The sequence below is a fragment of the Ambystoma mexicanum genome, chromosome 10, assembly GCF_040938575.1.
Source record: "Ambystoma mexicanum isolate Mex_15411 chromosome 10, UKY_AmexF1_1, whole genome shotgun sequence".
Lineage (NCBI taxonomy): Eukaryota > Metazoa > Chordata > Amphibia > Caudata > Ambystomatidae > Ambystoma > Ambystoma mexicanum.
In genome coordinates, this window is record NC_090932.1 from 858,189,591 (window position 1) to 858,201,170 (window position 11,580).

Here is an 11,580-nt window from a genome sequence, read left to right on the forward strand (position 1 = left end):
GCTCACTAATGTGTTCCCTCTGTCACCTTTCCAGGTGCCCGGTTGGGATTTGAACCTTGTTCTCAAGTTTCTGATGGGTGCTCCAATTGAGCCTTTGCATTCATCCCCTTTGAGACTGTTAACTCTTAAAACTGTACTTTTGGTTGCTGTCACTTCCGCTCGCAGAGTGAGTGAGTTACAGGCACTTTCAGTTAAGCCACCCTTCACTGTGTTTCATAAGGACAGGGTTGTCCTTAGAGTTCGTCCTTCCTTTCTTCTGAAGGGGTTGTCGAAATTTCATTTAGGCCAGAAGGTTGTTTTTCCGGCATTTTATCCTCCTCCACATCCTGGTAAGGAAGAGGAGAGGCTCCATAGGCTTGATCCTAGGAGAACGTTAAGCTTTTATATTTCACGCATGTCCCGGGTCAGAGTGGACGATCAACTCTTCATTGGTTACGCTGGAAAGCGTTTGGGACAAGCTGTGACGAAACAGACTGTCTCGCTGGATTATTTTGGCCATCTCTGAGTGTTACCGCTTGACGGGTAAGGACCCACCGGTCGGCTTATGGGCCCATTCTACCAGGGGTATGGCTGCCTCTACTGCCCTACAGAGGGGTGTTCCTATTCGTAACATCTGTGATGCAGCCACCTGGGCTTCGGTACATACATTTGTACGTCACTACTCCCTCGATTCCATCCGGGGGCAGGATCTGGCCTTTGGCAAGGCGGTCCTTTACTCCGCAATTTGATTGGGCATTCTAAATTTCTGTTTTCTAAATTCTTTTCCCACCTCCTTGCATTGGTACTGCTTTGGGAGTATGTCATAGATATGGAATACGTTGGAGGACCCAATCCCCTCGAAGAGCAAGTTACTCTCTTACCTGGTAACGTTCTTTCGATGGGATGGCCAGACGACGTATTCCATATCGCTCCCTCCCTGCCTTCCCCGCTACAGAATGTCTTATGCGAGAGCAGTTTGTTTCTGCAAGGCTTTGTGTGTCAGACTGGCAGAAGACTGGTGCCGCACGTTCTGGGGAAAAAACTACGACTGAGGGCTACGGGCATTGTGTGTTCTACTTATATCATCCATTGACGTTGGCCGTAGGAGGAGGTCCTCGAGGGCGGCGTATCGAAGTCATCGACGCAGGACGCAGACGCCCAAAGATTTTCGTAGGCAGCACAGCTGCGGTGATTACTGTGATAGATATGGAAACCTCGTCGGATCATCCCATTGAAAGAACGTTACCAGGTAAGAGAGTAACTTGTTGATCTCTTCCGAAATCTCCCGTCCCAGGGTCAGTTCCCATTTCCCTCAAGGAGAGGCCGCCCCACCCCTCCCCGATTCAAGGCCCATGGTGTATAATCCCGATGTTACTTTGCTGCCAAGACGCCCTTGAAGCAATCGATGTAGTGTGTGAGCAACCTGTGGTTGTCTGGGGAAAGTGGAGAACAGCTGACGTAAGGTCACCTTCAACCTGTAATATAAGAACATGTCCATTGCAGATAATTCCCCTTTCTCCTTCAACGATTCCAGTGTTCTAAACATCCCATTGGGGAAAAGCTCCTCAAAGTGTGTCACTCCTAGTTGTTTCATCAGGGGCACAAACCCCACCTCACTAGTGATAGGGACCTCAGGAATAGGTGTTACCGAAAGCCAGGGAGAATAGAGAACCTCACCTCTGGTCTTATGTTCTATGCGTGTCCAAGCCTTGCAGGTTACATCTACCATGCTGTATACCCGATGTGCTGTGACCAGTGCAGTGAGAATCAGACGTCAACAGGGTTGGCGCTGCAATTGACCTTTCTATTGCCACGTGTCTTCTATCTCCCCAAACCAGTAGAGGCGAAATACTGGTTGTGCCACCTTGTAGTACGTTTCAAACGGACAATGCTAGGCCCCCTTTCTATATGGACGCTGTTAGTTTATCCCAGGAGACCCTGGCTTGTTTGCCCGCCCATATGAACTGTGATCCTGCCGATTTCAGTTCCCTAAAATATTCCCTGGTTACAGCTATAGTGGAGTTTAGGAAAACATATAGAAACCTGGGGAGTAATGTCATTTTAATCACATATGTCCTGCCGTATAGAATGAGAGTAACAGTCTTCCACCTGGACATTACCACCTTTGCTTGTTCTAGAACTCTTGTGTAATTGCCGTTTTATATAACCCTGACGTCCCTTGCAATGTTAATCCCCAGATATCGGGTTTAGACCATATGCCACTGGAACCCCCACCCATTGTGATTCTGCTCCACTTTGTGAGCGGAAAGCAGACCGATTTAGTGGTGTTTACGCTCAGCCCTGAGAGGTCCCTGAATTGCTGAACATCACAAATGATTGGGCCCAAGGTTGGTGCTGGGGTCTTGTATAAACAGCACCATATCATCTGCGTATAATGATATCACCACTTTGTGTGTATACATATGGACTCCCTGGTGTATGTGCATTTCTCTTATTCTTTGCGCTAGTGCTTCTATTGCCAGGGCGAACAGGGGGGAAAGAGGGCACCCCTGGCATGTCCCCTTGCCCAGTGCTATAGTCTGTGTCAGTTGACCATTCACCCTTATCTTGGGAACCGGGCGTGTGTACAATAATTACACCATAGCTATGAACTGCACCCTATTCCCATACAGCGCAGCACAGAGAACAGAAATGGCCATTTGATGGAATTGAAACGCCTTGGTGGCGTCGAGCAAAGCTGCCACCACTGAGTCCTCTTGTCGCACCGCAGAGATCAGCCCAAACATCCTCCTGAGTCCATATGAGGTGCAGCGCCCTGGTATGAAACCAGCTTGATCTGCTCTCGCCATTGTTTGCATCAGGGCTGACAGGCGGGCAGCTAAGATTTTGTTGTCAAGGTTGATAAGTGATATCGGGCGGTAGGAGGAGCAGTCATTGCAAGGTTTGTCTGGCTTCAACAACACCACTACCACTGCCTGCCTCAAGGATTCTGGCACCTGCCCCTCCTCTAAACAGTGCTGATACATCTGCAGCAGACAGGGAGCGAGTTTATCGGCATGTTTGTAGAATTCGGACATAAACCAGTCTGGTCCTGGAGATTTCCCGGATGATAGGGATTTCATCACACACAACACCTCCGCCAATGTCAATGGACGGACCAACCACTCCCTTTGTGTCCTCTGCCACCAGTGCAGGTATGAGTCTGTCTCTACCTGGGAAGCCCGAGTTTGGGGGGGAATGTAGTTTATAGAACCCAAGGAATTGCTGGACTATCTCCTTATCCTCAAACCGATCCACCCTTCATACTTTATTGCTAGGATTATGCCTTTGAGGTTGTCTGCCCTTGAGTTTGTCAATCTTGGTTGCCCTTGCTACCATCCTGCCTGGAGTCTGCCCCTCCCCATATTGATGTATTGCTGACATGCCCCAAATGCATTTGGTTTCCCGTCGGGCCAGCTCCTGGAAGTCCTGCAGCTGTTGCAGAATCTCTGCTTGTTCTAGGTTTGATGGGGTGGGCTCGGCCGCTTGCATTGCTTGTATGTTACGTTCTTTGGCGGCCGGCTCCTTTCTAATTTGCTTTATGATCCACGATTCCGTGGATATGCATTCCCCTCTGATCACACATTTAAAACATTCCCACAACGTCCCCGCGGATTTCACTGATCCCTCGTTAATTTAAAAAAAAGTGTCTATGGCTGCCGCGGAGCCCTCACTAAACACTGTGTCCATGAGGCTTTATTTTTTGAACCTCCAGGGCAATCTCTCTCTTGCACGTCCTGATAATTCAATGGTTAGCTGCAAGCTGGCATGATCGGACAGCATGCAGGCAAGGATTACCTCTCTAACCTGTCCCAGCAGTGAAGTCTAACCGTGATGCAGAGTGGTGCGTGTATTGCCATACGTTCTGGTTTCTAACCCTCCACACATCTTCTATCTCCCATACAAGGACCATTCCCTGTAATTTACTTGTCCCCCTGCTTCCTAGGCGTTGGCCATCCCCCGTCCGATCACATTCAGGGTCCATCACTGCGTTGAAGTCGCCAGCCCAGATTAACTCCCCTTAAGGAAATTTCCTCAGCTGCTGTTCTATGCAGTCCAGCATGTCTGTCTTTGTTTGGGCCATGGCAATTAATTAAGGTGTACATTTCCCCTGAATAGTGCCCTGCACCACAATCGCCCTCCCCTCTCGATGTTTAACAACATTGGTCTGGCAGAACCCCACAGAGCTGTGTATGAGGGTACTCCCACACCTTGCATAAGGGGAATACAATGAAAAGTATCTGTGGCAGCCTCAGCTCCTCCCGAATTTGGACTCTACCTCCAATGTTAAATGGGTCTCCTGTAAGAAGGCAATCCCCACCTGATGGCGCTACATGTACAAAAGGACCTTCCTGCATTTAGACGGGCAGTTCAGCCCCCTGACATTCCAGGTAATAAAACGAAGTGGTGCCATTAGTCATTGGTAAGATATGTGCTGCAGAGGGTTGAGCCGTCTGGTGGTCTGTCCTCCCCCAAGCCCCCCCCCCCCACCCTTGCCCCCCTCTGCCAAATTCTGCCAGCTCCTCGCAACCTGTGTGTGGTGTATTTTTCGTACCCAGTCTCCCCCATTCCCCCACCCCTACGACAACCGCAATTTGTCAGCACCCTGAAAGGCCCCCCGCATCATCAACTCGCCAGTTGCCTGGTCTATCGCCCCCCCCCCAGCCTCCAATAACCCAAACTCATCAGCTATCTACCCACCCCAACCTAGCACAGAACTTGAGTTTCCGCTTGAGGGATAGCCAGGAGACATCCTCCATCACACCTATGTAGACACATGGCTACCCCAACTTGCTTGGATCTGGTCTCATGTGTCATGCATTATTAAAGGATATGCTTCACCAGTTGCGTTTTCACCCATTGATTTCGCCCTCCCCCCCACCCCCCCGCCACCCAAGACGAGAATTCCTTGGTTGCAATTGCAGAAAGGCAGTGGCTTGAGGCATTGAGCTGATGCTGTCCCCCGTTGCCATTTGTCTTGCAGTGTCTTCCAGACCAACGTTCTCTATGTAGACCCTGTGCGGGTAATGGGGAGGGGTGGGAGTCAGGATTCCATCCAGTACCGTGTTTATACAGATGCCCGAAATTCGTAGGTGGCCTTCGGTGCAGATCGTGTGGGCTGTAGCAGACTTGGGAGACCGCTAGGTTATGCTCCCTTTACTCCTCATACAAATCGCAGTGTCACATTAAGGGGGAAGCTTTCTCTTTATAAGCGTTAAAGAACACATTACATGAAAAATAGAAATAGAGTAGCATGCTCAAGTTTGCATGGTGCTTTCATCATGCACTATACTGTGCTGGGTTCTCCATCATTGGGGAGCCACGCACTTACCGTTATTGTCTTACACCGGATATGCTATCCAATTCTATATGCGTGCAACTTTTGGTGCTTGCAACACGTACGGTAGCGCACAGACGGTACTTGGCTCTCCACGTGTAGAGAAGCTGAATATTTGTTTACGTTCTGTTTGCCATAATACTATTAGAATTTATATGTATGTAAAATCCTATTCATGTTCATGTTGTCATTTCCCATGCGGTCGGCACGCGAGGGAAGCGAGCGGTTGTGGCGTCATGACGTGGACCTACACGTGACTGCACATCACCCTCGACGACGACAAAGCATTTGCAGGTAAGGCTGCGGCTGTGCATGGCGCAGCAGCTGCGAGGCTGATGCCGCGTTAGAGCTTCCACAAAACAATAGAGGTAAACTTGTTGTTGTAGAGCTCTGCAGGGATCCTAAATTGTATTTTATCTTTTTTTTTTAACCTTCTGGACACCTTGTCGCGGTTTCTATAGTGGAACGTGGCCATTAACCTAGAGTACGTCAAAAGGAAGACTCGGGTACCATATACAACCTTCTCGACTAATTGCGTATGCAACTAGAATAAGACGAGCTAACATGTGGGCACATTTGCTGTTTTTTTTTTTTTTTACAATCGTGCACAAACGTATTGATGTATGCAGGCTAACAACACTTTTTCTTACATAAAAACATAGCTCTCAACTCACACGCTTTTGGCGGGTGTCACCCGCCTTTTAAAGGGCTGACTCACCCGCCAAGCCTCCAGCACGCTCATGCATTCCAATGGGCGTCTCACCCGCCAAAAACGAAATCGGGTGGTTTCACCCGCCTTTGCAACACAAATGGTTGAGAGCTATGTACAAATGAAGTCTGGAATCCGCAACCTGCTAACTGACGTTTTTGTTGTTCTTTCTTGACGTTTGTCTCATGATTAGTTATTTTTTTTGTGGTATTTTTTTAAGGTATATTGTTTGCAGTTTATTTTTATTTATTTGTATATTCATCATGGTGCTGTAGGAGGAATTCAGCACCTTGTCTCGGAAACTCGGGGGCAACTCGCTCCCCTTGGAAGCAAAAGACGCAGAGCAACACAGGTTCGATCCCCGGGTCCACGCTTAAAAACCTCTGGGTATGAAGCACTTTATAAATAACTAATTACAATAGGTTTGTCTATCTTAATAGTGTTTAGCCCTGAAGACCGATTAACATCTGAAATGCATTGGCTTTAGGACACTTTGTTTTAAATTCACACTTTCTTCTATGAAGCAATAGAAGGACTCATTAATAAAACATTTTTTTTATGGAAGACATGATTTAATCATGAGGAACATTGTATTGAAATGATTGGAATTTGTATATACATTTTGATTCAACCTGTGATCAGGGGATATAGAGAGCACTTGGTTGGTTCAGGGGCAACCTTGAACCTTATGTGTATATTTGGTAGCCTTGTGCCAACGGTCTTGTTTACTTCGGCGCTCCATAGATATACTATGTACAATGAAGAATTTTTACTAGTCTAAAGATTAGAACACTGAAGTAGTGCCCACCCTCTACCAATTTTTACAGAACCTTCCCCTTTTTTTTGCTGTGTGGAAAAACTATAAACCACTTTATTTTTGTTGTCAATATTAGGATAGGTTTGTGATTCTTTTTTATTCTTATTTGTTTTTCTTACTGTCTGCAATATAATATTGGGATATTACATTGTTAAACATTTGATATGCTGCCCTTTGTACCCTTTTGACTAATTCAGGCTTGATTTTAACAAGACTGTACAATTAAAAGGAGGCCTTGATATCGCATAGACTCATGGGAATGCTGGGAATTCCTCCTTCAGCACCATAATTCTTCAATGGAGAAGTCGTTATGTTCTGTGCAATTTGTCTTTGGTTCAGTGAATAATGAAAGAATGATCTGGACACCCTTTAACCCCTGCAGCTACATGCATATCCTGCATGGCCTGAATAAAGGCTGTTGGCAACCTATCAGCAAGTGACCCTGCCTGCTGCTACACGCTTGTCTAAGAAACTGTGACACAATTGCAGTGCATTTCTGGCCCTCGCAGACTACATTGACTATCTGCCCACATATGCTACAGGTGAACCGCACAGCCTTCTACTTATGCATAGAAACCACAGCAGTCTGTTTAGGCAGACCTGTGCTACGGTGCACCTCTGACAAATTTACAGCTCTTCTATGCCACACCAAAGGCAGATTCAGATGTGCACTATACAAATGCTGGCTAACGTTCAAGAACAATTTAATTTAATTTATTTAACATTTATAAAGCGCTCACACAGCCCACAGGCATCGAGGCGCTGTTACAGGAATTGTTTTTCTTAGTTGTGTAATTGTGTTGTTTTTTTTGTCTTAGTTCCGTATTTATAACGCGCTTAAACTCCCAGAGGTTTCTAAGCGCGGACCCGGGGATCGAACCCGTTGTTGCTTCGTGTCGTCTTGCTTCCAAGACGCGCACGCTGCCGCTGAGCTATCCTCCCGGGACACGCCTAAAATAACACCATTTTAGTTCAGGCGCTGCCTTGTTAGTTGCACTGATACTTGCTGGCTTTTTTGTATACACTTTTAAACGTGCATTATATCATTGGTGCAAGACTAAAGTCCCTGACAGCAATCGAGACATTTTATTAGTACAGGGTGGTATTGATGACTTAATCGCTCATTAGGTTAACATTGGGCATCTTTTGAATGGGAAGTCTTCTTGGTCATGTCCCCCTCCCACCCACCCCGCATCAACCTACTTCTGCAGGAGTCTGTCCTGATGCATTCCGGTTTCACCATCAGTCCTTGTGGCCAATGCTGAATTTGACTTTTATGGACTTCATTGATTCACGGTGCGTCGCCCTTGCTCAACTCTCATGCTGGATTTCTTTTGCATCTTGTACTCATGGTGGCCCTGAATCATGCTGCTCCCATCTTCATCTTGTATTCTGGCTTGCAACATTATGTGTTACTGCTGACTTCTGCAATTGTATTCGCTCTCCTCTCTTGCTTCTCCACTCATTTTGAATGCTTACTCTGTTCTCTCCACCTCCCCCTTTCTCCCTTTTCCTTGCTCCCTTTTCCTATCTCCTCCCTTCACTTTCTTCTATGCACTTACTCTATCAGAATTGTCCCTGGTCCTTGTATGATAGCAACCACGCCTGTCTTCCCCCCCCCCCCCGCCCTCCAGCACTATCTGAAATATCATCAGGCCTGGTGGGATAATCGCTTGTTTTGTTCCTCCCCTCCCTTTCTGCACCCCTCTCCCTCAAATTTTGTTTTTCTCCGGCTCTACCAGAAATGTTGTCATGCCTAGTACGGTTGTTGCCTGTCTGTTTCCATTTCCTTCCCACTCTCCCCCTCCCTTCCTTATCTATGTCTTAGCTCTTCAGTACGATAGTTAATTTCACATCCTTACTGTTCATGGCCTGTAAGAATGTCATTGTATTTTCCCTTGTTCCCTCACTTGCCTTGAAGAGCTTTGAAATACATTGTGTATAGGCGCTATATAAATAAGTTGTCCTATCACATCAGATCAATGGCTGCTATACAGCCCGGTTGTTCACAAGCCTTGGTGCAAAGGGGCAGTGGGATGGCTTCCACTGACTTTGGCTCTAGGGAGCATGAAATGTGATCTACTTACATCGCCAATAGGGCACTCTTTTGAAACCTGATTTGAACGTTTGATAGATCACCTTCATTTTCCATTTCTATCATCTGTTGTGGCCACTTAAAGCCAAAATGTCTAGGAGCTATTCTGCTCAGTGTTTACAAGATTCAAAGGTACTGTTGTATCAGTACCCTTGCATTCCGTACAGCCTCTATGACTTTACTAGTTGAAAGCAATTCTACATAAATATTATGATAGTCTTTTGCTCATTCGTGACATATTGATAAACAATCTACATAACTAGCACCTAGCGGGACAACAGACTCCCATAATGATGCAATTGTACATACAGGTGTTGTAGTAATGTGTTTTTCTTTTGATGGATAATGTGGTCTACTGTACTTAAATAACAATTAAAACAAATGTGCAAACCCTTTTTATGAATAACCCTAAATAACCATTACCTTTGTATCTCCTTTTTCCCCCAGGCAGGGTCATTTTCCATCAGGAGGTCTGATATGGGGACTGGTGAATTGATTCTGAGAATCTCTGCGTTTGGGGAGCAAAAAAGCATGGATACCTTAATTGCAACTGCCCGTAATGTAACAATATTTGCAGAACAAGACCGCCAACCTCTAGAGGCCAGCTCCATGCTGCTCCTGACCATGCTTGGGAAAGTGTTCCTGAACCTCTTTGTTTTTGGATCCGAGAGAAAGAATGTGAAACCAAGCTTCCTGAGATATTTTAGCTTTTCTGTAGCTCTTGCTGACTTTATTTTATTACTGACAATATCCTTCATCGCCTATTTTCAGGATGGTGCCCTTTTCAGCGTTCGGTTCACCAAATACCATATTTGTCTATTCACGCAAATTGTGTCATTTACCTATGGGGTCATGCATTACCCAGTGTTCTTTGTGGCTGGCCTGGATTACTTTATTGTCATAACCCCATCTTCTAGAATTCCAAGTTGTTTCCGGAGATCACTGTATGTCACTGCTGTGTTGGTTTTATGGGTTATAACAGTGTACTATGTTCTCACAAGCCCAACCATATATTCAAGTTTGGAAATCAACTCCTACTTTTCATTTCAGTGTCCCTTCTACATTAGCCATCAGAGTTTCTGGCTTTCCTTGGCAATCTTGTTCATCGTTTGTGCTGTGGTTATGTTCTGTTGGGTTGAATTTGTCACTTTACTGCAGTCTCTTAGAATTGTCTCCCATGTAAATGAGCATGCTTTGCTTTTCTCATTTGCAACTAGCCGTCGTCAGACCAAACCATGCAAAAGGCATCTGTTGACTTGTTACATGATGTGCTTTCTTGGCGCTTGGCTGCCATTTATTGTGCTTCAAATGGTTATAGTGTTCCTGAACGCCGAGATTCCTGCCTACATGGACATGAACGTACCCTGGTTATATTTTCTGAACAGCTTCTTGATTGGTGCAGCACATTGGATCAAACAAAGGGATCTGGAATTTACTGATTTGTTCATTTCTGACCCATTTGTTAGTTGGCATTTTCGTTTTTCCCCATTTGTCATTAATGAACATTCAAAGCAGGCTGAAATGCTGCTTGAAAACTCAGTAGTGGTGACTGTTGTGTAAGTGTTTCTGTGCAGAGTTCCCTGAAAGTAACTTGTCCATTTGATTGTTTTGTAAATATACCTTGTGTACAGCAAATTATTAAATTCTTCTGATTAATTCTTGCAGTTTTGCCTGATTAATTTCATTTTGAACCCCTTTTTTTGTACAGCGCCCTCACAGAAGCTGCTGGCGTATGGACTTATTGGGAATTGTAATATTTCCCTGATATCCATGATTTTTAAAATTCATGATATGCCCTTGTGCAAAGGAAGCTTACTTCCGATTTTTTCATATAGGTCTTCCATCTAAGTGGTACTGTGACCGTAAAATCGTAGGAAAAAAAAGAAAAAGCTTCTACCAATTAAGCTTCCTTATGTTAATGCATTACATCATTCACAGGCTACTAATCACAACACATACCCAGTTAGAGACTGTAGTGCATTTCATTTTACTTTATCACATTATTCTAAACTTTATACAGTCAGTAAAGTTTGCAGCATAGTAGTACAAGGGGGTAACTTTCATCAGTGATACATTTTACAGGTGGCCTGCCCTTTTTCCCCACCCCTAACCATGCTCTCTTGACCCCATAAATGTTATTGCGCCCCAAAATGTATACATTTTGACTGCCAACATGTTTTATATAAATGAACCTGATTAATTTTGATATACATTTTGATAAAAATGTTGATATAAATTTATATAATTATACATTTGATATAAATGTGATAATTTTGATAAGAATCCCAATCGTTTATATAATTCTGATATAAACTGGACAGGCTATACACAGGTCTAAGGGTGGTTCCAAGGCTATGACCGCGCTGGTGGAGGGGTTTACAATGAGGCTATATAGTTTTTTGTGGTAGGCCTGGGAAACACATGCGCTCTTCTGGCTTCTCAGGGCCTATTCAGCATGGTGCAGAGGAAACTGCGATTATGAACTGCTACAGTTAGGACGAGTGAAAGACAACCCCCGGAAGTTCCAGTGATTCAAACAATGGCTATACCCCTTATTTTCTTAGGGGTCACGGTGAGATGGAGGACGCTCAGGATTTGATAGCGACTGCGAAACCGGTGAGTTCTGCGAAAACATGGTGATA

General features: G+C 45.2%; 1 protein-coding gene across 13 annotated transcripts in view; it reads left to right on the top strand.

The window, feature by feature from the left end:
- Positions 1–10,594, top strand: part of GPR160 (G protein-coupled receptor 160) — a 606,153-nt gene extending 595,559 nt beyond the window's left edge. For all 13 annotated transcript variants that reach the window (XR_011276091.1, XM_069618543.1, XM_069618544.1 and 10 more), the window contains one exon: positions 9,386–10,594. Coding sequence is in view for 12 of the 13 variants with exons in the window: in XM_069618543.1 (XP_069474644.1) it covers positions 9,416–10,498 (1,083 nt within the window). In the remaining variant the exon portion in view is untranslated. The remainder of the gene's footprint in view (positions 1–9,385) is intronic.
- The last annotated feature ends 986 nt before the right edge of the window (positions 10,595–11,580 follow it).